Raw genomic sequence first — 25,935 nt, 5'->3', positions numbered from 1 at the left:
TCTCCTGAGTAGCTACCTCTACAGCACTCATGTCTAAAAACTAGGATTTGGAGGCAGACAGACCAGGTTCCAGGCCCCAGTCTACTGCCCCCTAACCCTGCAGTCTTGGGGCTCTTACTTAATCTACACAAGCTTTCATTTCTCGTGTGCAAGATGGAAGTACTAATAGTCCTACTTCTAAAGGTCATGACACTGAGAGTATCAGATCAGATAATTATTTTTCATCATTGTTAATAGTAACAATATTCCTCTTTAGATTAAAGACTCATTAATGACTCACTTCCAGTGCTATCAATTCAAAGCGAGAAATTAAAGAAGGGCAACTTTGGCATCAATGGAAAAAAAAAAGTCTCCTCTTGCCTTAAGCAGAATGACTTACAGGGCATCACTCCCACCCCCTACTATCACCCTAATGGGCTCTTCTATAAGCCCTGGCTCATTTGTTACGAGGGCTGCTGTTTGGGAATCTGCTATTTGAGCAAGCCTGAAAAAACCAAGCAATTAGATGTGAAACTACAAGGGGAAAAAAAAAAAAAACATTCTGCAGCCCAGGCAAAAGCAAATACAGACACAAAGCTAACTGCCCATTAAGACTATTTACAAGTGTTTCCAAGCTTGAGAAAAAGGCAGCCAGCAATTTAAAATTCTCTGGATTAAATGAAAACCAGGACAGAACTAATGAGAATCTAAGTGCATGGTCACAGCGAAATTCCAAATCAGGAGACTGATGGTGGAGCACAGGCTAAGCGCAGAGCAGTCGATCTGGAGTTAGAAGCAGATATTTCTAACGCAATGCAAGCTTGACCACTAAACGGAACCGGCTTAGCCACTTCCCAGTATGGTGCTCTGGTCTCTTCATTCAGAGGATGGACAGAATACTACTGGATTGGAGGGCTGGGAGTAGAGGAGGAGATGAGATGCGCAGAAGCAGTTTGGGCTCTTGGGAGACAAAGCGCCATTAAAATCCAGGTCTTTATTATCACCATTACCGATGTGATTCACTGTGTTCTTTGAGACTTACCCACGTGGCCTTGGGGCAGGATCTGGTGGTGCTGGGGAACTCTAACTACCCAGTTATCTGCTGGAAAAGCAATATAGCAGGCCACAGATCATCAAACAAGTTCTTGGAAGGGGATAGGGGAAATCGCTTAGTACAAAAAACAGAGGAAGGACACAGTGTGGCTGTCCTTCACTGGATCCTTAGAGAACAATGAGGAATTAGTTGCAGATTTAAAAGTAGAGAGTCCGTGGTTAAGGCAAGCAGATTTAAAAGTAGAGAGTCCGTGGTTAAGGCAAGCACAGACCGACAGGAAAATAGTAAAGAAGGGGCATCCAATTCAACAAATTCCATTCTACAAATATTCAGCAAGCATCTACCCTATGCAAAGCACCATGCTAAGCATTGCAGGGGGAAATAAGAAAGAAAAGAATTTCAAGACAATGAGATGTGTGTCAGAGAGCAATTTAAAAAAAGAAAAAAATAAGCACAAAAGAAAGCCATCCTGTTGGTGAGAAAAGAAAAAAAAGAGCGGCAAGACCCCTGTTGTCTGTGTTTTTCTTCACACTTTAAACTGTATTAAAAATGTCAAAGTGTAAATAAAAATACAAAGTGAATCATTACAGGCCTAAGAGAAAGAACAGTTTGAGCAGTGGAGAAAAAGGTTAAAGGTTAGTTTAAAAACTTCACCATCTTGTTTAAAATCAGAGCATTCTAAGGTTTCTCTTTTTACTAAAAATAAAACTATGAGAGAAATGAGATATTAATAAGGACATGCTGATACTATGAATGATTAAACCCAAGATAAGCAAACACAGGCAGTCCCCTAATCCCGCAGTCCTGACCGATACCCACCCAGACAATGCCAGCTACAAGCAGGCAGGGAGCCCACCTAAGCAACCCTGGAAATGATCTAAAGCTTTAAAAGCCTCTGCTCCAGGATGATGTGAGAGGTCCCATCCACTGACTTTTAAAAGCCCACTTCCAGGAGGGAAGAGACAATTAGGGAAATGCCAATCCCTACACCCTCAAACCCAGAAAGCAAATCTTTCCTAATAATGATCTTCAGGATTTAAAATCCTCCCATAAAAGACCAACCCTCTTAAGTGAGGTTTCAAGACAGGCACCCACCCATTTCTTCTGGGATTTAATTCCCACATGGGAGTGAACAGCTGTGCTGGAGTCCTGGTTGGTCTCCAAACTGAGCTGGCACTGTTGGCATTTTTACAGAGCTGCTAGCATTCGGATCTGCCATGCCCCTCGCCAGCCTGCAAACACACATCTGATGCTCTGCCTACTAGAGGGGGGAGGGGGCAGGGTGCTAAGTGTGGGCAGGCGAGCTGGAGAAAGGAGGGAGGTTTTCTCTGCCAGCTGCTGGAACCTGCCCTGCCCTCCCCACAGCTCTTCTCTTCTCCCCAGACTTCCCTGATGATGCTAGCTCTAGGACCAGACCAGTGGGAGGAGGGGAAAGAAGCGGTCCCTCCCTATACTTACTGATGGGGAGGACAATGATGGGTATGTTCTTGGGACGCTTGCTCTCTTTGTCGATGAATTCCCCAGTCACTGTTTTCTCCCTCTCTGTCACACGACAGTTGTATTTGCCGCTGTCCTCCTGGCGGAGGTGGTAGATCTTCAGCACGAAGACACTGTCGCTCTCCTTGACCACTTGGAGCTCGCCCCTGGCCTCCCGATGGGCGAATTCACTGTTGAGGACTGGCACAGCGTTGGGCCCCATGCTGGCGATGAGTGAGCTGTTGAAGGCCCAGGAGACAGCGAAGTAACGGTCAGGAATGTTCTGTGCCTCCAGGACGCATCTGAACTCCATCGGCTCTCCCACCGTGTACAGCCGCTTCTCCGTCTCCAGCCGAACGGTGAACTCTTTGTCTGAGAAAACAAATAACAAAGTGGACGCATTCTGGGTGACCAAGGGCCCCAGCGCTCCAAGCTGCATCAGCAAATTCCCACCGTCGCCACCTTCTCAACAAGCTGACTACTGGGAAGGCACTGCCACACCTGTCTTAAGAGAAAACTCTCAAATATCTCAGAGGAAACTCAAAGGTAGCCAGACCCAGAAAGTTTAAGGGTCTTGTTAATCCCAATCAAGATGACGAAGCTCTGTCTGCAGCTTATAATGCCTTAGATTTCACTCCCAGAGATCAGCAAGCAATATCACTCCTAATTTTACTTGCATGGCAGATTACAAAGGTCCAACCTTGATCTATATGCCCAGAACTCCATCAAAGCATCAGGAGTACAAATATTTTCAGTAGATATTATAGACATTACCCTGCTAGACTTGTGAGACAAAATTACCCCAGGTGCTGACCCCAATCTTAATAAATATTCTTTCTCTCAGTCTATTTATCTATCTGGAGAGAGAAAAAAAATGTCTATTTTTCTCAGTCTATTTATATATAGAGAGAAAAATGTCTCCCACCCTCATGTGAATACTGGAAATAAAAATCCCTAACAAAATTGCATAGGAAAAGTGAAAACTAATGTCTTTTCACTAGTCCATCATCCGTCGGATCAAATCTCTAGAAAGATGGAGGGGGCAAGTACCTACTTCCGCTGACAGCCACATGACCTCTAAAACAGTCAATGAACCCAAGCACCCTTCAAAGAACCAGAAGCTTAATCAGGAATGAGGGGAGGGAGCAGGGCAATGATCAAAGAAGGGCTCACTGCCACTAACTGTCCCGCACACCATGTAATGGTGTGTCAGTCAATGCCATGAGACAATTATCATATCTCATGGGCACTGGTGGCAGGGGACAAAGGAGTGAAGGGCTGGAGAAGCTTCTGGAAACAGAGTCACAGAGCCTTGGGTAGGGGAGGCTGTAGCTTCAACCACTGCCCAAGTCCTTCTCTTCCCAGTTCCAGCTCTGTTCCTCCAAAGAGAACACAGAAGGGAGAATCTCATCACAGGGATGTTTGAATTCCTTGTAGAATCATAAGCTCCAATCTCAACTGTCTTCCTTACACTGGCATTCCCAGGTCTTTACGTCTATTATTAGGGCCTTTGCCTTGTTCTTTTTTTTTTTTTTGGCCACCCTGTGTTGCACGTGGGATCTTAGTTACCATGCTGCTGCTGCTGCTGCTGCTGCTAAGTCACTTCAGTCGTGTCCGACTGTGTGCAACCCCAGAGACGACAGCCCAGCAGGCTCCCCCGTCCCTGGGATTCTCCAGGCAAGAACACTGGAGTGGGGTGCCATTTCCTTCTCCAATGCATGAAAGTGAAAAGTGAAAGGGAAGTCGCTCAGTCGTGTCTGACTCCTAGCGACCCCATGGACTGCAGCCCACCAGGCTCCTCCATCCATGGGATTCTCCAGGCAAGAGGACTGGAGTGGGGTGCCGCCGCCTTCTCTGTTAGTTACCATGACCAGGGATGAAACCCTCGCCCCCTGTGTGGGAAGCACAGCCTTAACCACTGGACTACCAGGGAAATCCCACCTTGCCTTGCTCTTATCCCCTATCCCATGCACTATTCAAGCAGATGAGAATCCCGTTTCCCTAAAAACACAGGAATCACAAGAGCACTTGCTTCCATATTACCATCCTCGTTTTGTACCCACCCATTCCTCGGGCTCTTCATCTCCTCCCTTCCCACCAGAGCCAGTGTCTTGCCCCAAATACCTATCTTCTCCAGCGAATCAGCCTCTTCCTTTTATTACCCAAACTTGCTGACAAAGTGAACTAGACAATGACTCTAGGGTCTCACTTCCAAAATGACACCTGTTGCCTCCGCTTCCCCTCCCAAAAGACCAACCTGAGAGATGTGGGTTTCACTCTGCCAGCCTCTGTCTAGACACACCCACCCACATGGGACTGAACCCATGCCAGCTGCCAGACACTAGCTTTCTGGTCAACCACATTGCAGTAACTTATAACTCAACATCAGTGATTTAAAAAAAAAAAAAGAAAAAAATCACCCCTTCCAAATAAATGCCACCAAAGACTTACAAACAGGCCCCTCAGACCTCAGACTTCCCACTTCCTCAGAGTGAGGCTGGTTGCAACAGTGGCAGTCTTCCTTAGAGTCTTCTGATCTCATGGGAATTCCCCCTCCTGACATGGTGAAGCCTTCACATTGCCAGGTTAAGATGAGATTCCTCCTTTCTGCCCAGCAATTTGCCCTTGCTCTTCTCTAGTCAATTAAACCTCTGATTTATGCTTTTTCCAATCCCCTCTCCCTCCTCAGCTCACTGAAATTTTGCTTCTGACCTTCTCCCACACTTCACTGACTGAGCAAATGTCTCCAGTGACACCCCCGCCCCCCAACCCATCACAGCCGAAGGCTTAGGTTCTAGCCTCTGGACCAGCTCTCCTACTTTGTGTCCATACCACTTTCCTTCCTGCTTCTTGCCAACTGGCCTGACCACTCTGTTTCTCTGTCACTGGGACTTGCTTCCTTGACCACCTCTCACTGCCACAGTTCTCCTGGGTCCTTTCCCAATTTCATCCCACGGGCTTCTCCTGGGGCCTCATCAGTCCCAAGTTCAAGCTCCAACTGAGCTCCATGTCTGATGACATGCTGGCTGCTTCACACACAGAGCATCTCCGTGAGAGTCTGCTTGCAGGATGGCCTCCTTGACCAAAACTGACAAGAACAACAGAAAAGCTAACCAGTGCTGCCACCAAGGGGAAGCAGAGGCCTTCAAGTCTGACTCAGCACATTACCTCATCCCTCCTTATCACAGTTCAAGGCATCACCCTGAGCCCCAGCCTCAGGGCTCCCAACAGTTGCGTTCCTCCTTCCCTAGTACGCTCCATCCTGTCTGCCCCTGGCACCCACTGCTCCCTTCCCAGGTCAGTGCCACTGACCCAGCTGTGGCCTCATCAGCCCTTCCCTCCCTGGTCTCCTGACTTCAGATCCAACCTGTCAGGTCAACCCTAGGTGGCCTCCATGGTTTTTCCTTTCTCAAACCCAGTCTGATTGTGCCACTGATGTGTTTACAAATCTCTATTCCCTCCTCCAAGTGTCTACAGCAGTGGTTTTCAGACTTTGCTTGGGCAGAGGAGAGGGGGGCTCTTCCTCTCCACATACAAAGTCTTTTATTGCCCGATACAGAAAACATTTGGTTGAGGCAAGGAGGGGACACTGTAGGCCTCACATGCCTTCCTTCAGCACCTCCCACCATGGTGTCTACCCACGCACACCAACACACACACACACACACACACACACACGTCCACCCACAAAGCGACTGCTCAGGCACCTCTATGGGGCTCCTACGAGTCCAAAGAGAACAGCTTGAGAGATGCTTGGACCAGAGAGTCAAAGCCAAGCTCACATTACAGCAGATAGGGCTTCAGGCCATCTTTCCTATCTCCTATCTCTTATCTCTCACCACTCATATCTGGAACTCAGCATCTGCCTACCCTTGATTTCTCTGTGCTTGCCAAACATGACAAATAATTCTGTACCTTTATGCTTCTCCTCCTGATGCCTGCTCAAGCTTCAAGCCTCAACTCAAAGTCACCAAATGTGTTGGTTTTCCTGACTCTGCTTTAAGGACCCCATCCAGGGAAAACACTGTTGTTAGAAGAATTATATTCACTGTGTCCCCAGGGCATCCCATCCACCACACCATCATCACACTCACTGCCCTCCACTCAGCCCCTGGCTTTCATATCTGCAGTTCCCTAAGGCAGGGACCAAGGGTTCTTCATCTCTGAGTCCCCGAGGCCTATCACCCCACCTGCAGTGCTGCAGAGACTTACTAAATGTGACTGAAATGAAGTAAGAGAAGGGCAACACTGGGGCTACAACCACTGAACCAGAACATCACTAGGACACGGAGTGAAATCATCGACTTTTTGGTTTTTTTCACCTGGTTTTCCCTTTGCTTAGTCTGGATACATTTGCTGAGCAAATTCCAAAAAAAAAAAAAAAAAAAAAATCCTGATTCCAAATTGGCAAGATTAAAATAAAGAAGATTAACTGATGCAACCTAATTTAAAAGCATTAAGACTCAAAATGTGGCCCAGACTTTTGAAGCTGCTCTTAAAACCAGCCAGGAAGGGAGGGGATAAATATGAAATAAAGCACCTTCTGTGGATTTCTTAGTACCAGAAGTTTCAGAAGCTGCTAAATACTCTGGATCCTACAGAACAGATAAAGTGCTCCCAGTCCAGGAGCCTAACCCTCCTTGTAAAGTTCTAACATCCATTAGGCAGCCAGAGAATCGCTTCTGCCCTGTTGGCTCTAGAGCTGTGCTTGACAAAGCGTAGACTGTATACACTGGAAGTATACTGAAAACTCAGCTTCCCAGGTCCCAACCCGGAAGCCTGACTCAGAAATTTGTACTGCCCAAGCCTGGGCATCTGTGCTATTAGGTAAGTCAGAAGCACAGCCCCAGAATGACAGAACAAGTGACAAGAGAGCTATGCAGAGACCAAGACCACCACCATTTAACTGGAGCAAATGGGGCAGGAGAGTCAAGAGACAGGTCCTGAAGAGAAGTCCCCCCCACAGCCTGTACTTCAGGCACTCCAGCTCATCTCCCACAAACCACACCTCTGATTGTCAGAACAATGGCAGCCCCTCATTAGAGGTGAGTGGCAATGCAAGGACCCTTGGGCACTTCCTGCATCTCCATGCCGGCACAACCATACCCTCCAACCAAAATTAGTGGACTGAGTGCCCATAGTACGCCTGCCCCCAGCCAGCTGAAGCAGCCACCAACAGCTGTCAGCTCTAATCTGAAGCCCAGCTGGACTCAGGGGCTGGGAGAGCACAGTGAGAGAGGGTCAGGGCTTGGGATACCTGGCCCCTAGAGACCCAGAGTACTTGCAGAGTCATCAAAGGAGTCTGCACCACCTCCCACCAGACAGACTCACCAGTGGGCTGGACGTTGACCACGGTCCCCTCAGAACGCTTTCGGGTCATGGGGTACCACGAGCCGTCCGGGTCCTGGATCCACTCAGTGGCCTCGCAGTAGAACTCGCCCTGGTCGAAGGGCTGCAGGTGGAAGATGGTGAGGCGGAAGGTGGTGCCCCCCAGCTTGTCCAGGCGCACTTCCCCCAGGCTCTGCCTCTGCGCATAGTCGCTGCTCGACTGCAGCACAAAGTTCCGGCTCAGGGCGATGACCTCCACCGGCTTCTCGCCGCCCCGCTGCCGGAGCCAGGCCACTGACACGTGGCTGTGCTGCAGCGTCTCCGTGGACGTGTCACATGTGAGCTCCAGGCGGTCCTGCTCCACTTTGTGCAACGTCTGGGGCACAGAGCTGGCCTGCAGAGTGTCCGGGATCACTGCAACACAGGAACCGCCCCAAGCATGGTCAGTAGGCCACAGACCTTACACTCGAGGGGCTGAGTGCCAACCCACCCGGGCTTCCACAGTTCTGTGGGGCCAGGGAGGACCGTGGGCAGCACAGAAACAGAACAAGACTTCTGCCTGGGTTTGGACTGCAACTGTTTGGCACTTGTGCTTCCTGTCTGGTATTTCAATAACACTCGGATAAAAAGTGGGTTGGGGGCACAGGGATAAATTGAGAATTTGGGATTAACAAAGACACACTCTATATATAAAACAGAAAACAACAAGGGCTTACTGTATAGCACAGGGAACTATATTCAATCTCTTATAATAACCTATAACAGAAAGCAATTTGAAAAAGTACATATATATTTATGTGTGTGTGTGTGTAAGTGAATCACTCTGCTGTACACCTGAAATATTGTAAATCAGCTACACTTCAATTAAAAATTGATAAAATAATGTTTGTAGACATTACATTTCATTTTACACAATAAATGAACTCACAGAAAATAACATGTCAAAGAAATTTTATGTCAAGTGAAGTAAGACTTTGTTGTTCAAGGTGAAATTGCTTTCAGAACTTTAACTTGGCTACTGACTCATCTTCAAATAAAAGGAGTTCCTGGAAGTTGGAGCGTCACATTTTCAATACAACTTACTCATTTTCTCCTTTCTAGCCACTCCACGCCCATGTTCCCCCAACTCACGTCAGCAATGCAGTGCTCTATAAAAGCTATTTCTTCTCTTTTTTTAAAAAGAAAGGGTTGTGGTAGAGGGAAACAGCAGGGTCCTCGATTTTTTAGTAGGTTTAATTTTCATATAACTCGTGTCAACATGTGTCCGTGGGCTGGAAGGAAGCCATGAAATGGGGATGAGTCAGGCAAGCGATAAGATTACCTCTGTGGTCACCTGGTCAGCATTTTACTCTGGAGACTAAACACCATCCTCTTCTCTGATTTGAAGGGTGGAAATTTTGATTTCCAGTTTCTATTATCTTAATTAAGCCTGGAAGTTATGACTTGGACAGAAAAACAGAATGGCCTTGATATTTCTGACCCTTCACACTGGGAAACAATGTGGCCCAGAGCCAACCACACGGAAATCTCCCTCCCGCCTCCCTCCCTCCTCCAGCTCCCTCCATCAGCTAGGGAGCACGGGGGTAAACGGAGACTGGTGCACAAAGAGCTGGCGCACAGTTCCTTACTCTGGCACCAAAGGACACACAGACCCACTCCAGGTCTGAGCAGAGTCCTGCAGCCACACTTGCTTCCTGACACAGCAGCACCCCTGGTGGCTCAGAGACGCCATCTAAAGGCCCATCATTTCCTGGAGGTTTGGCCTCTTCCTCCAGATGACACATGCTTCATCTTCCTCATCAGTTCTTCAGCTTATCAACCACAAATGTCCTTGCCTTATATTTTTATATCCCCTTTCATCAGTTAAAGAGGGTCAGTTAACCTCCTCTTAAGTTCTTAACATCTGCATTAGACCTTCTTCTTTAGGTTGCAGCTTCAACCTTCTATTTACAAGTGAACACACAAAACTTGCTTCACCTATGCCACTTGGTGACCTCTAAAATATTTGGGGAGCTCTGGATTCTTCTTTTAAAGTCAAATGCTATGTTATGTGCTCAGTTGCTCAGCTGTATACAACTCTTTGTAGCCCTGTGGACTGTAGCCTGCCAGGGTCCTCTGCCAATAGAATTTTCCAGGCACGAGTACTGGAGTGTGTTGCCATTTCCTACTCCTGGGAATCTTCTCAACCCAGGGATTGAACCTACGTCTCTTGCGTCTCCTGCATTGGTAGGCGGATTCTTTACCATTAGCGCCACCTGGGAAGCCCTAAAGAGTCAAATAAAACTGTAGTATAAAAGAAGTGACTTAGTGTTATGGACTGAATGTTTGTGCTCTCCCCTGTCCCCCAAATTCCTGTGTTGAAACCCAATCCCCACTGTGCTGGTATCTGGAAATGAGGCCTTTGGGATGTGATTAGGTCATGAGGATGAAGTTCTCATAAATCGGATTAGTGCTCCTTTAAAAAAATTTTTTTGGCCACCCTGCCTGGCATATGGCAGTTCCCCAACTAGATCCTTAGTTCCCCAACCAAGGATCTAACCTGAATCCCCTGCATTGAAAGCATAGACTGCCAGGGAAAAAGATTCAGGGATTAGTGCCATTATAAAGGGACCCCAGACAGCTCTCTTGTTCCCTTTCTGCCACGTAAGGAGACCAGAGAAAGTTAGTACTCAGCAATCCCCATGAGGGCCCTCCTTTGGCACCCTGATTATCTAGACTTCCAGCCTCCAGAACAGTGAGAAGTAACTGCTTGTTGTCTAAGCACCCAGTCCAGTCTATGATAATTTATTTTAACAGCTCAAACTCACTACGACACTCAGGCAGAACACCAGCCACATGAACACAGTTATCTCCTTACCCACGACGGTCGTCTTGGCGCTGTAACTCCCGAAGTACCGCTCGTCAGTGCTGGGCGTGTGGCACTCGTACACCCCGGCATCCCGGGTCTGGAGATCAATGATGTGTAATAGGGCCAAGTTCCCCTGCACCCTCTCCACGTAGATCTGCCTGCTGCGGACACGCTGCGTGTAGATGGCATAAGAGAAGGTGTCATCCATGGTGCTGACAATCTGGATCTCGCGTTCCGGGGCCTTGGGCATGTAAATGGACCACTGGAAATTCTGCTCAGAGGGCCCCTGGAAGCCGCTCACGTTGCACCAGATGGTGATGTGAGAGCCCTCTGTGCGGTACAGGGGTCCTTCCTGGATGCTGACTTGCCGCTGCGCTGACACGACACCTGTGGGGGAGACGCACACAACGGGCTCTCTCACTTCTCAGACTAAAATGCAAAGCAGGCAGCAATCTACCAAGGGTTTGTTATTCAAGTGACATGATAATAATATAAATAACTTAGCGGCCCTTTCTGAGGCGCTCTGTGATTTATAAATATTAATTAAAACATTCCATGGTAAGGCACTGTCCCTAATTTGCATATATGAGAATGTGATCGTGCAAGGACATGGTCCTGTTATTTATTCAATGGCTGACCCTTGGGAATTTCATTTAGTCTCTCTGTCATTTAGGCGGCAGTTTTATATCTACTTATTAGTGCTCTTTATAAAGTTTTTTAATAAAATGAGCATGGGAAGTTGCATCCTTGGCACAAATTCAGAGAACAAAAGCAATCACCTTGCAATCTGGCTGAAATTAAATGCTCCTTTCTTGATTGGAGAGCTGGAAGGAGGGAGTCCTGGGTCCTTTCTTTGGTTCCACACCCTTATTTGCAAAGGTAGCTACTCCCAGGCCACCATGGACACATTCCTTACACCCTCTTGCCTCCACATGTGGAAGTAGAGCTGAGCTCCTAAAGGCTGCTGTTCACATGAACAGGAATGGGAAGGGCTGACGCAGAACCCTGCAGCCCAGATGCCCACATATCACTGATGGGGGCAACTGTCAGTGCCACCCCAAGTCAAAGAAGTTTCCAGGCTGCCCTGGAAACTGGGCTCTGGTTCACCAACGGCTGCCCCACGTCCTGGCTGGGATCTGCTTCTCCAAGTGGCCTCTGCCTGCCTTCTGCTTCTCCAAGTGGCCTCTGCTATGCTCTTAACATGGTCTCCCCTTGCAGACTTGGGGACAAGAGAGATAGTGAGTTTGCTTTCTCATTCCACGCCAGCACAACTGACTCTGCCTGAGCCACTGAGAAGGCGGCAGGGGACATGACCCTGTGGCAGGTAAGGGCTAGTTGCAGCTCTGCCGGGAACTGGAGCTGGTGGTACTGTCTTGGACAAGAGGCTTTTCCTTTCTGGACCTTGATCTCTTCATCCATAAGATGATTTCTAGGAAGGCTTTGGAGGGGACTAGCATGTGTGACTAGCTTTGTCACTTATTACCTGTGACCTTGGATAAGTGACTTAACCTCTTGAAGCCTATTTCCTCATCCATAAAATAGGGATAATCATGTGTGCCTCACAGAGTTATCAAAAAGACTGAATAAGACAAGATCTGTAGCGCCCCTAGCATAGGGCCTAGCCCATAATTAGTCCTTAAAGAAGAGCTGCTTGATCAAACCAGTCTATCCTAAAGGAAATCAACCCTGAATATTCATTGGAAGGACTGATGCTGAAACTCCAATATAATGGCCACTTGATGTGAAGAGCTGACTTATCAGAAAAGACCCTGATGCTGGGAAAGATTGAAAGCAGGAGAAGGGGATGACAGAGGATGAGATAGCTGAATGGCATCACCAACTCAACGGACATGAGTTTGAGCAAGCTCCGGGAGTTGGTGATGGACAGGGAAGCCCGGTGTGCTGCAGTCCATGGGGCTGCAAAGAGTCAGACAGGACATAGCAACTGAAGAACAACATAGCAAGAGCTCTGGCTGGAACATTCTATGGCTCTGGATCCACAGGGAACAGGATTTTGGCCAGTGATCCCTCAAGGTCAGGCCAATGGCCTCTTGACAATGACACCATCTCTGGGCCACCCACTTCCACCCACAGCTGCAGCCCATTCCCATTTTCATGAAAACTTCCCCCACTCCCCCTCTGAAAGGCAATCACGGCTGCCCCAGTGTAAACGTATCTGAAGTGGATACAGCTGGGGAACAGCTGGGATGGCTCAAATCCTAGTGGGAAGCAGCTCTAAGCCCAGCCTGGGGGATGCTTGGGCCTTAAAGCAAACTGATCTAATCTAAAACAGACCTTCCCAAACAAAATCTTACATGGAATGCCATCTTGGCTTAAGCAACAGAAGCAAGGAAAGTGAAAAAGGGGGTAGGAGTGTGGCAAATCAAATCAAAGTGGTATGTGGATTCATTTGACATATTCCGGTTGACAGCATTTACGACTGTATTCAAGATGGTTGACAAACAGCTCGTTAGTTATCTTCAGTATGTTAAAATGTAGTGTGTTGCGTTTTTATTATGTGTACTCTTTCTCTGACAATGTAAAAAAACAAACAAACTATATATATATATATATATATAGGCTTCCCTGGTGACTCAGATGGTAAAGAACCCACCTGTAATGCAGGACAGCTGGGTTTGAGACCTGGTTGGGAAGATCCCCAGGAGGAGGGCATGGCAACCCACCACAGTATTCTTGCCTGGAGAATCCCCATGGACAGAAAGGAGCCTGGCGGGCTCCATGGGGTCGCAAAGAGTCGGGCGTGACTGAGCGAGTGCTATATATACATAGTGACACTTGAGCCAAATGTTTGAAGCCCTCCGGAAATGGAGAACTTTGAAAACAATATAACTACATTCATAACATTTAGGTCTCCCTGCATTTTAGTGTTATATGACAAAATAGCCACAATCAGTCCCCACCTGCTACAAAGAGGACTGGACACAGGTCAGGACAAGCCAGCATCTTTCTTCAAGGCAGGACTTAACCTTAGACCTGCACTGGAATCACCCAGAGAGCTTTAAAAAATAACAGGGCCTGGACCCCACCCCAAGTAACTGATCTGGTGTGCAGAAACCTGGGCATTAGGGTTTGTTTTTTTTTTTTTAAACTCAACACAGAGCAGTGTCAAGATGTCTCTATTGATAGAGTATCAGCCAGGGGCTCAAACGAAAAGACCAGATACTAATTTAAGGCTCTCAATAGCTTTGAACTCCTGCCTTCACCGATCTGGGTCAAGAAAGTTTTATTCTCCTCCAGTGAATGGGCAACAGAAAGCAGCTGAGGCCCATCAGACACTGGCTGCGGTGACACAGTGCTGAGTCCACCCAGCATGCATTCTAGTTACAGACCTTAAGGAAGCACTACATCAGGGGAGCATACACATTATTCCCCAGAAAGGTAAACAGTGCTAAGTGGCCTGAATGAGCCAGGGCACCAGGGTCAAAACAACTTGTCTCCTGTCGGAAGCTGGTTATAAACAGTCCTGGCAAATAAACAAACAGAGAGTAGACTGTACTTTCACCACACACATTCAGCTACCTTGCTTATTAAATATCTCCTTAATTTCCCTCCCACCACACAAAGGGCCTTTGAACCCTGAAAATAATGCTGTTCTTAGGAAGTGGGCCTTAGCATAGAAATAGAAATGAACTTTTTCTTCTCAGCGGTCTAATTCCCCTTCCATACCCCCCACCTTCCCCATTTCCTTCTCTGGGCACTGCCCCTACCATCCAGATCTCATTCTCCTAAAGCTGTGCTGTGCTAAGTCACTTCAGTCATGTTCAGCTCTTTGCAACCCTATGGCCTGTAGCCCACCAGCCTCCTCTGTCCATGAGATTCTCTAGGCAAGAATACTAGAGTGGGTTGCCATGCCCTCTTCCAGGGGATCTTCCCAACCCAGGGATCGAACCTGTGTCTCTTATGTCCCCTGCATTGCTAGGCAGGTTCTTTACCACTAGCACCACCTGGGAAGCCATTCCTAAACACTGCTACCTTCAAAAAGACCCAGGTCCCCAACCCTGGCCAAGGCATCCCCTAACTCCACTGCACCTTTCATCTTCCCTCAGCCCACAACAGAAGGTTCCTCCGGGCTGGGATCACCTTTAAGTAATATTTTTTCTTTGGACATTTCTGCATTCTCTGAATTATTTTGCAATAAGCAAGTATTACTTTTTAAATTAAAACAATCCCAAGTATTATATATAACTGTATAAAAAGGACTAGACAGACACAAAAGACAGTAGAGTGGGAAACAAAAATAGGAACAAAAAACAAGGGCAACAAAAAATATTAATGAAACTGGTAGATATTAATTCAACTATATCAATAATTGCTTTAAAGGTTAACAATCTAAATGTACCAATTAAAAGACTCAGATTGTCAGAGTGGATTAAAAACAGGACCCAGCAATATCTTACCCACAAGAAACCACTTTAAACATAAAGACACAAAGATTAAAAATAAATGGGTGGGACTTCCCTGGTGGTTCAGTGGATAAGAATCCGCCGGCCAATGCAGGGACACAGGTTCAGTCCCTGGTCCACAGGCCTCAGGGCAGCTAAGCCTGTGCACCACAGCTACTAAATGTGGGCCTAAAGCCTGTGCCCTGCGACAGGAAAAGCCACGGTGATGAGAAGCCCCACTCACTGCTCCTAGCTGAAGGCTGCACTCAGCAACGAAGCCCAGTGCAAACAAAGACAAGAAAAGTCACTGAGTGGAGAAAAATATACCATGTTAATTCTAATCAAAAGAGCTGCAGTGGCTATAGTAATTTTAGACAGACTTCAAAGTAAGGGAAATTATCAGCAACGAAGAAGGACATTACATAGAGATTAAAAAAAGAGTTAATTCTTCAAGAAGATATAACAGTTCTCACTGTGTATGCATGTAACAACAAAGCCTCAAACTACATAAGGCAAAAAGTGAGACAACTGTAAGGACAAACAGACAAATCCACTATCATAGCTGATGACTTCAACACCCTTCTCTCAGAAATGGACAGAATCAGCAAGCAGAAAACCCATAAGGAACAAAGCTGAACTCAACAATATCTTCAATCAGCTGGATACAATAGACATCTACAGACTTCATCCAACCACAGCAGAAGACACATTCTTCTTATGCTTACATAGAACATTCACCAACATAGACCACATTCTGGGCCATAAAACACCCCTTAACAAAAAACTCGTAATAACTTCTTTTCATTTGTTTGTTTATGTGGCTGCACTGGGTCCGAGCTGCAGCACATGGGGTCTTCCACTGCAGCACGCAGACTCTGCAGGTGCAGTGCCTGGGCTCAGGAGCATGTAGGCTCTCTAGCTGCAGTGCAAGGGCTTAGTTGTTTTGAGGCATGCGAGATCTTAGTTCCCTAACCAGGGATCGAACCCATGTTCCCTGCATTGTAAGGCAGATTCCTAACTACTGGACCACCAGGGAAGTCCAGCCTTAACAAATTTTTTAAAATTGAATGATATAATATCTGTTGGCAAACCAAAATGGAATTAACCTAGAAATCAATAACAGATAACTGGAAAACAGCAAGCTATGTGGAGATTAAATGACACACTTCTAAATAACACACACACACACACAAAATCTCAAGAGAAATAAATTTTTTAACTAAATGAAAATTAAAATACAACTTATCAAAAGCTATGATATTCAGGGAAAGCAGTGCTTAGAGGAAAATTTATAGTATTAAATTAGAAAAGAAGAAAAACTTTAAATCAATAAGTTTCCACCTTAGGAAACTAGGAAAGGAAGAGTAAAGTAAATCCAAAGTAAGCAGAATAAATAAGAATTAGAGCAGGAAAAAAAAAAAGAATTAGGGCAGAAATCAATGAAATTAAAAACAGAAAAGCAATAGAGAAAGTCAATGAAACCAAAGCTGGTGTTTTTAAAAGATCAATAAAATCAATAACGCTCTAGCGAGGTTAACAAAGAAAAAAAGAGAATGTAAGTTATTAGTATCCAAAATGAAAGAGAGGGAATTATAAGATCCCATGGAGATTAAAAGAATAGTAAAGGAAAGCTATGAACAACTCTGGGCTTCCCAGGTGGTGCTAGTGGTAAAGAACCTGCCTGCCAATGTAGGAGACATAAGTGATGCAGGTTCAGTCCCTGGACTGGGAAGGTCCCCTGGAGGAGGGCATGGCAATCCACTCCAGTATTCTTGCCTGGAGAATGCCATGGACAGCAGAGCCCAGTGGGCTACAGTCCACAGGGTCGCAAAGAGTCAGACACGTCTGAAGTGACTTAGCAACAGTAGCATGAACAACTCCGTGACCACAAATTTGATAACCCAGATGAAACAGACCAACTCCTTGAAATAAACAATCTGCAAAAGTCACGTAAGAAGCAAAGATGATCTGAATAGGTCTATACCTATTAAGGACAGGCTTAATAGTATGGGCTTCCCTGGTGGCTCAGCTGGTAAAGCTGGCTCAGCAACCTCACCTGCAATGAGGGAGACCTGGACTTGATCCTTGGGTTGGGAAGATCCCCTGGAGAAGGGAAAGGCTACCCACTCCAGGATTCTGGCCTGGAGAATTCCATGGACAGAGGAGCCTGGCAGGCTGCAGTCTATTGGGTCGCAATGAGTCAGACATGACTGAGCGACTTTCACTTTCACTATACCTATTAAAGACATTGCATCAATAATTAAAACCCTTTCAAAACAGAAAGCACCAGGCCCAGATGGGGTCACACTGGTGAATTCTACCCAACGTTTAAGGAAGAAATTATACCAATTCTCCACAATATCTTTTTTGGGCAGAAACAAAGGGAACACCTCTTCCTAACTCATTCTATTAATATCAGGCCAGCATTACCCTGATACCAAAATCAACAACGGTATTATAAGGAAAGAAAACTACAGACCAATATTTCTCAAGAACACAGGTGCAAAAATTCCCAAGAAAATATTAGCAAATCAGATCCAAAAAGTATAAAAAGACATATATACTAGAACCAGTGAGATTCATCCCAGGTATACTTACTCAATATTGGAAAATCAACTAATGTAATACACCATATCAAACTTTAAAAAGGAAAAACCACATGGTCATATCAACAGATGCAGAAAAAGCATTTGACAAAATTCAACACTCATTCACTATACACTTGTAGTAAACTAGGAATAGAGACCTTCTCAACTTGACAAAGACTACCTACAAAATACCTTTAGCTAACATCACATTGACCAGTGAGAAGCTCAAAACTTTTCCACTAAGATCAAGAACAACGCAAATATATCCCTTCTTGCCATTCCCTTACAATAAGGCAAGAAAAAAGAGTATACATATTGGTATACTCTTAAAAGGTATCCATAGTGGGGAGGAAGACAAAACTCTTTGCTTGCAGGTGACATGATTGCCTGTATTAAAATTTAAAAAAAATTATTGCCAAAATACTACTGAACTAATAAGTGATTATAGCAAGATTGCAGGATACAATAGGTTAATACAGAAGTCAAGTGCTTTTCTATAAACCAATAATTAACAAATGAGAATTTAAAGTTAAAAGCATAATAATCACTTACATTAGCATGATAAATTTAGTCAACTGATCTCTGACATAAGGCAAAGGCAAAACAATGGAATAAAGATAGCCTCTTCAACAAACAGTGTTCAAACAACTAGATACATGCCAAAAAAAAAAAAAAAAGAATCTAGACACAGACCTTACACACTTCACAAAAATTAACTCAAAACAGATTACGGACCTAAGTGTAAGATGCAAAACTGTAAAACCCCTAGAAGATAACACAGGAGAAAGTCCAGATAATCTCTGATATGGTAATGTCTTTTTAGCCACAACACCAAAGGCATGATCCATGAAAGAAATAATTGATGAGTTGGCTTTCATTAACATTTAAAATTTCACCTCTGTGAAAGCCAATATCAAGAGAATTAAAAGATAAGTCACAAACTGGGAGAAAGTATTTATAAAAGAGATATTTGATAAAGAACTGTTATGCAAAATATAAAACCAAATCTTAAAACAATTAGAAAAAAAAAACCTGATTAAAAAATGGGCCAAAGATCTTTAATGGACACCCCATCATAAAAGATATACAGATTGGAAGTGAGCATATGAAAAGACGTTCCACACCATACGTCATCAAGGAAATGCAAATTAAATCAACAAACGAGAATGGCCAAAATCCAGAACACTGACAACACCAAATGCTGGCGACTATGTGCAGCAAGAGGAACATTCATTCATTGTTGGTAGAAATGCAAAACGGTACTGACGTTTTGGAAGACAGTTTCGTGGTATCTTGTATCTTACCGTACAATTCAGCACTTGTGCCCCTTGGCATTTACACAATGAAACTGAAAGCTTCTATCTACACAAAAACCTACACGTGGATATTTATAGCAGTTCTCTTTATGTCTGCTGAAACTTGGAAGTAAATGAGATGTCCTTCAGTAGGTGAAAGGATAAACTGTGATACATCCAGACAACCAAGTATTGTTCAACAGTAAAAAGAAATGGGCAATCAAGCCATGAAAAGATATGGAGGAACTTGAAAATACATATTATTAAGTGAAAGAAGCCAGTCGGAAAATGCTACACATTGTATGATTCCAAGTAAATGACATTCTGCAAAATGCAAAACCATGGAGACAGATCCGTCTCCATAAAGATCACTGACAATGGAGGGCAGGGATATGAACAGGCAGAGCACTAATATTTTTAGGGCAGTGAAAATACTCTGTATGATACCACAATGATGGACACATATCATTATGCATTTGTCCAAACCCACAGAGTGTATAACACCAGTAGAGAACCCTGAGATAAACCATGGACTTTGGATGATTATAGTATGTTAACATATTCCTGGTTTAAAAATTTACCTCTCTGATGAGTGATGGTGATAATGGGGCAAGTTATGCATGCCTAAGGGACTAAGAGTATATGGAAAATCTCTGCATCTGCCTCTTAATCTTACTGTACACCCAAAACTGCTCTAAAAAAAACAAAGTCCTTATAAAGAACTCATACAACTCAACAGCAAAGAAACACTCTGATGAGAAAATGGGCAGAGCATCTGAACAGATTATTTTCTGCAAAGAAGATACACAAACGGCCAACAGACACCTGAAAAGATGCTCAACATCACTAATCATCAGGGAAATGCAAATTAAAATCACAATGAGGAATCATCTCATACCTATTAGAATGCTACTATCAAAGAGACAAGAAATAACAAGTGTTGACGAGGATGTGGTAAAGGGGAATTTTTGTGTCCTGTTGGTGGGAATTTAATTGGTGCAGACACTATGGAAAAAAAGAGAGAAGGAAGAAAAAAAGAAGCTAAAGGCAAAGGAGAAAAGGAAAGATATATCCATTTGATTTTGGAGTTTCAAAGAATAGCAAGGAGGGATAAGAACAGCAAGGAGAGTTAAGTGGTCAATGCAAAAAAAATAGAGGAAAACAATAGAATGGGATAGACTAGAGATCTCTTAAAGAAATTTAGAAATACCAAGGGAAGATTTCATGTAAAGATGGGCACAATAAAGGACATAAATGGTATGAACCTAACTTATTTAACTTATATGCAGACTACATCATGAGAAACGCTGGGCTGGAGGAAGCACAAGCTGGAATCAAGACTGCCAGGAGAAATATCAATAACCTCAGATATGCAGATGACACCACCCTTATGGCAGAAAGTGAAGAAGAACTAAAGAGCTTCTTGATGAAAGTGAAAGAGGAGAGGGAAAAAGTTGGCTTAAAGCTCAACATTCAGAAAACGAAGATCATGGCAACTGGTCGCATCACTTTATGGCAAATAGATGGGGAAACAGTGGAAACAGCGGCTGACTTTATTTTTCTGGGCTCCAAAATCACTGCAGATGGTGACTGCAGCCATGAAATTAAAAGACGCTTACTCCTTGGAAGGAAAGTTATGACCAACCTAGACAGCATATTAAGAAGCAGAGACATTACTTTGCCAACAAAGGTCCATCTAGTCAAGGCTATGGTTTTTCCAGTAGTCATGTATGGATGTGAGAGTTGGACTATAAAGAAAGGTGAGCACAGAAGAATTGATGCTTTTGAACTGTGGTGTTGGAGAAGACTCTTGAGAGTCCCTTGGACTGAAAGGAGATCCAACCAGTCCATCTAAAGGAACATCCTGGGTGTTCATGGAAAGGAATGACATTGAAGCTGAAATTCCAATACTTTGCCCACCTGATGCAAAGGGCTGATTCACTGGAAAAGACCCTGATGCTGGGAAAGATTGAGGGCAGGAGGAGAAGGGGGTAACAGAGGATGAGATGGTTGGATGGCATCACCGACTCGATGGACATGGGTTTGGGTGGACTCCAGGAGTTGGTGATGGACAGGGAGGCCTGGCATACTGCGCTTCATGGGGTCGCAGAGTCGGACACAACTGAGCGACTGAACTAACAGAAGCAGAATATATTAAGAAGAGGTGCCAAGAATACACAGAACTACTATACAAAAAAATCCTCGTGACCCAGATAACCATGATGGTATGATCACTCACCTAGAGCCAGACATCCTGGGGTGCAAAGTTAAGCAGGCCTTAGGCAGCATCACTATGAACAAAGTTAGTGGAGGTGACGGAATTCCAGTTGATCTATTTCAAACCCTAAAAAATGATACTGTTAAAGTGCTGCACTCAATATGCCAGCAAATTTGGAAAACTCAGCAGTGGCCACAGGACTGGAAAAGGTCAGTTTTCATTCTTATCTCAAAGAAGAGCAATGCCAAATAACGTTCAAACTACTGCACAATTGCACTCATCTCACACACTAGCAAAGTAATGCTCAAAATTCTCCAAGCCAGGCTTCAACAGTACGTGAACCATGAACTTCCAGATGTTCAAGCTGGATTTAGAAAAGGTAGAGGAACCGGAGATTAAATTGCCGACATCAGTTGGATCATCGAGAAAGCTAGAGAGTTCCAGAAAAACATCGACTTCTGCTTTATTGATTATGCCAAAGCCTTTGACTGTATGCTGCTAAGCTGCTGAGAAGTCGCTTCAGTCATGTCCGACTCTGCGTGACCCCATAGACAGCAGCCCACTAGGCTCCTCTGTCTCCAGGATTCTCCAGGCAAGAATACTGGAGTGGGTTGCCATTTCTTTCTCCAATGCATGAAAGTGAAAAGCGAAAGTGAAGTCGCTCAGTCGTGCCCAACTCTTAGTGACCCCATGGACTGTAGCCCACCAGGCTCCTCCGTCCATGGGATTTTCCAGGCAAGAGTACTGCAGTGGGGTGACTGTATAGATCACAACAAATTATGGAAAATTCATAGAGATGAGAAAACCAGACAACCTTACCTGCCTCCTGAGAAATCTGTATACAGGTCAAAGAAGCAACAGTTAGAACTGCACATGGAACAACAGACTGGTTCCAAATCGGGAAAGGAGTACGTCAAGGCTGTATATTGTCACCCTGCTTATTTAACTTCTATGCAAAATGCCGGGCAGGATGAAGAACAAGCGGGAATCAAGATTGCTGGGAAAAATATCAATAACCTCAGATACACAGATGACACCACGCTTATGGCAGAAAGCAAAGAAGAACTAAAGAGCTTCTTGATGAAAGTGAAAGAGGAGAGAGAGGAGAGTGAAAAAGTTGCCTTAAAACTCAATATTCAGAAAACTAAGTTCATGGCATCTGGTCCCATCTCTTCATGGCAAATAGAGGGGGAAACAATGGAAACAGTGATAGACTTTATTTTGGGGGGCTCCAAAATCACTGCAGATGGTGACTGCGGCCATGAAATTAAAAGATGTTTGCTCCTTAGAAGAAAAGTTATGACCAACCTAGACAGCATATTAAAAAGCAGAGACATTACTTTGCCAACAAAGATCTGTCTAGTCAAAGCTTTGGTTTTTCCAGTAGTCATGTATGGATGTGAGAGCTGGACTATAAAGAAAGCTGAGCACTGAAGAATTGATGCTTTTGAACTGTGGTGTTGGAGAAGACTCTTGAGAGTCCCATGGACTGCAAGGAGATCCATCCTAAAGGAAATCTGTCCTGAATATCCACTGGAAGGACTTATGCTGAAGCTGAAGCTCCAATACTTTGGCTACCTGATGCAAAAAACTGACTCATTGAAAAAGGCCCTGATGCTGGGAAAGATTGAAATGAGTGAGGAGAAGGGGACGACAGAGGATGAGATGGCTGGATGGCATCACTGACTCAATGGACATGGGTTTGAATAAGCTCTCGGAGTTGGTGATGGACAGGGAAGCCTGGCGTGGTGCAGTCCATGGGGTTGCAAAGAGTTAGACACGACTGAACGACTGAAGTGAACTATGGAAAATAAGACAGAGGTTGTGCAAAAAAATTAAAAACAGTACTACCATATGACTCAGCAATTCCACTTCTGGATATTTACCTGAAGGAAACAAAAATACTAACTCAAAAACATACATGATCATCTATGTTCACTGCAGCATTATTTATCACAGCCAAGACATGTAAGTAACCTAAGTGCGCATCAACTGATGAATGAATAAACAGCCTGTGGTACATAAATACAACGGAATATTATTCAATCATAAAAAGGGAGGAAATCCTACCATTTTCAACAACATGATAGACCTTGGAGGTGTTATGCTCAGGGGTGCAGAGGTGGGAAGTAGGTGGTGGTCAAAGGGTACAAACTTTCAGTTACAAAATAAACAAGTCCTAGGGATATAATCTATAGCATGGTGACTACGGTTAACAATACTGTACTGTATATTCGACATTGCTAGGAGAATAAATCTTAAAAGTTCTATAACTACGTGTGGCAATGTAGTTAACTAGTTAATGTTAATTAACTAGATTTGTGGAGGTAATCACTCTGAAACCAAGCAGGATCCTGCCGGCCCTTCCTGGGTACAAAAGCCCCTCTCTGTCCCCCATTTCTTGACTACAGAAAGAGGCTTTAAGTCTTCCTAGGCCTTCCCCATGTGGAGAAGGTGATGGCACCCCACTCCAGTACTCTTGCCTGGAAAATCCCATGGATGGAGGAGCCTGGTAGGCTGCAGTCCATGGGGTCGCTAAGAGTCTTGGACACGACTGAGCGACTTCCCTTTCACTTTTCACTTTCATGCATTGGAGAAGGAAATGGCAACCCACTCCAGTGTTCTTGCCTGGAGAATCCCAGGGGCGGGGGAGCCTGGTGGGCTGCCGTCTATGGGGTCGCTCAGAGTTGGACATGACTGAAGCGACTTAGCAGCAGCAGCAGCAGCAGGCCTTCCCCAAGTTCCAAACAGCAGACTCAAGCAGTAACTAGTTAGAGAACTGAGGAAATGCGGGAACAAAGGAAAAGCAGTCTAGCAAGAAAAGTAATGATAGCTTAAGCAAAAGTGCAGAGACCAAACAGAGACACTGGGCTCCTACTTTCTCCTCAAGAGACACATATAACAATCTGATGCATATCTCTGAGTTGTTCTGCAGGAACCAAGACCCTTCCCACCTAAGGTGGACGATGGAGACTATATGCTGACCACAAGCACTAGACCTCAAACTGGTTAGACCCAGAAGGTTGATGGTTAAGTTTTCCAAAACAATACCCCATTACCTCACCACCAACCCCTGAGAAGAAAGGTCACGAGCTGATCACACATTCTGCAACCCTCACCTCTAATGTTGCCTTTGAAAACTCTTCTCTGAAAGCCATTGGGGAGTTTGGATCTTTTGAGCATTAGCGGCCTTGCTTGGTGCCTGCAATAAGCACTGTGCTTTCCTCACCACAACCAGTCAGTAGACTGGCTTTGCAGCATGCATCTGGCAGGAGACCAGAGTTTGCTTTGGTAACAATTTTACCATACATACAATACTGAATCATTATGTTGTACACTTGAAACCAATATAATGTTATATGTCAATTATATTTGAAGAAACATCTTTTCATAGAGAAAAGAAACTCATAAACAAATAAAAGGACTAGAAAGAAAATCTTGGGTGAAAAAAATGGCAACTGATTTTTATTTTCTTCTTTATTTTTACTTCTTCCCTCAGACCTCTGCAAACAGTATAATTAGGGAAAAAACATTTAACCAAAATAAAAACAATGCATGATCACGAAATTTCTTCTGTTTTGACTCATGTGATATATGAATAATAATGAAACAGAGCAGGACTCTATGGGGCCCTCCTGGATACAAATCCTTTTCAGGTCCCCTGTTTCTCATTCATAGGAAATAGGTTTCATCCAACCTCCTTGACCTTCTCTGAATTCCCAAGGGCAGATTCAAAGAGTTGCTAATCAGAGAATTTAATGACCAATTTGAGTAAACTCAGGGAGACAGTGGAGGATAGAGGAGCCTGGCGTGAGATACAGTCCATGGGGTTCCAAAGACTAAATAACAATCAGAGAAGGGAGAGAAATGTAGAAATTGAGAAGAAACAGTTAAGAAACAATAGCACCACCATGGGACAGGGTCTGGATTCTTCCTCAAGGATTACACAGAAACAATGCTTTTGAGGGCCTTCCCTGGAGGTCCAGCGGTTAAGACTCCACACTTCCACTGCAGGGAGCATGGGGCACAGGTTCGGTCCCTGCTCGGGGAACTGAGATTCCCCCATACTTTTGTCGTTGTTGTTTGTGTGTTAGTCGCTCAGTTGTGTCTGACTCTTTTCGACCCCCAGCACTATAGCCCACCAGGCTCCTCTGTCCAGAGAATTCTCCAGGCAAGAATATTGGAGTGGGTAGCCAGTCCCTTCTCCAGGGAATCTTCCCGACCTGGGGATCAAACCTGCATCTCCTCCGAGATGGTCTCCTGCATTGCAGGCAGATTCTTTACCATCTGAGACACCAGCGAAGCCCATGCCATGTGGCAAAACCAAAAAAAACAAACAAACCAAAAAAACATCAATAGTTTTGAATTCTGCAGGTACTAAGCCCCCATCCAGCTTCCCTGGTGGCTCAGACGGTAAAGAATCCGCCTGTAATGCGGGAGAACTGGGTTTGATCACTGGGTTGAGAAGATCCCTTGAAGGAGGGTTGCCTAGAGAATCCCATGGACAGAGGAGCCTGGAGGGCTGTAGTCCGTGGGGTCCGCAAAGAGTCGGACATGACTGAGCAACTAAGCACAGCACACACCACAGGTACGAAGGCCCCCACCCAGGTAGAGGGTGGTAACTTCAGCTTATGCTGGAGATTCCTGGAGCACCACCCTATTACCTCACCACCAACCAATGAGAGTCGGAAACGACTAAGCAACTTCACTTTCTTTTTTCTTTCTAACCAATGAGAAGAAAGTCTG

The 25,935-nt window shown here is 44.8% G+C and overlaps 1 protein-coding gene across 1 annotated transcript in view; it reads right to left on the bottom strand.

The window, feature by feature from the left end:
* Window positions 1-25,935, bottom strand: part of IGSF3 (immunoglobulin superfamily member 3) — an 84,178-nt gene that overhangs the window by 51,852 nt on the left and 6,391 nt on the right. The window contains exons 2-5 of the mRNA XM_052638029.1: window positions 10,695-11,105; window positions 7,841-8,251; window positions 2,492-2,881; window positions 1,022-1,081 (exon numbers count right to left, since the gene is read on the bottom strand). Of these exons, the coding sequence (XP_052493989.1) occupies window positions 1,022-1,081; window positions 2,492-2,881; window positions 7,841-8,251; window positions 10,695-11,105 (1,272 nt within the window). The remainder of the gene's footprint in view (window positions 1-1,021; window positions 1,082-2,491; window positions 2,882-7,840; window positions 8,252-10,694; window positions 11,106-25,935) is intronic.

This window comes from Budorcas taxicolor, chromosome 3 (genome assembly GCF_023091745.1).
Source record: "Budorcas taxicolor isolate Tak-1 chromosome 3, Takin1.1, whole genome shotgun sequence".
NCBI lineage: Eukaryota > Metazoa > Chordata > Mammalia > Artiodactyla > Bovidae > Budorcas > Budorcas taxicolor.
This window is presented reverse-complemented; position numbering and strand designations above follow the sequence as displayed.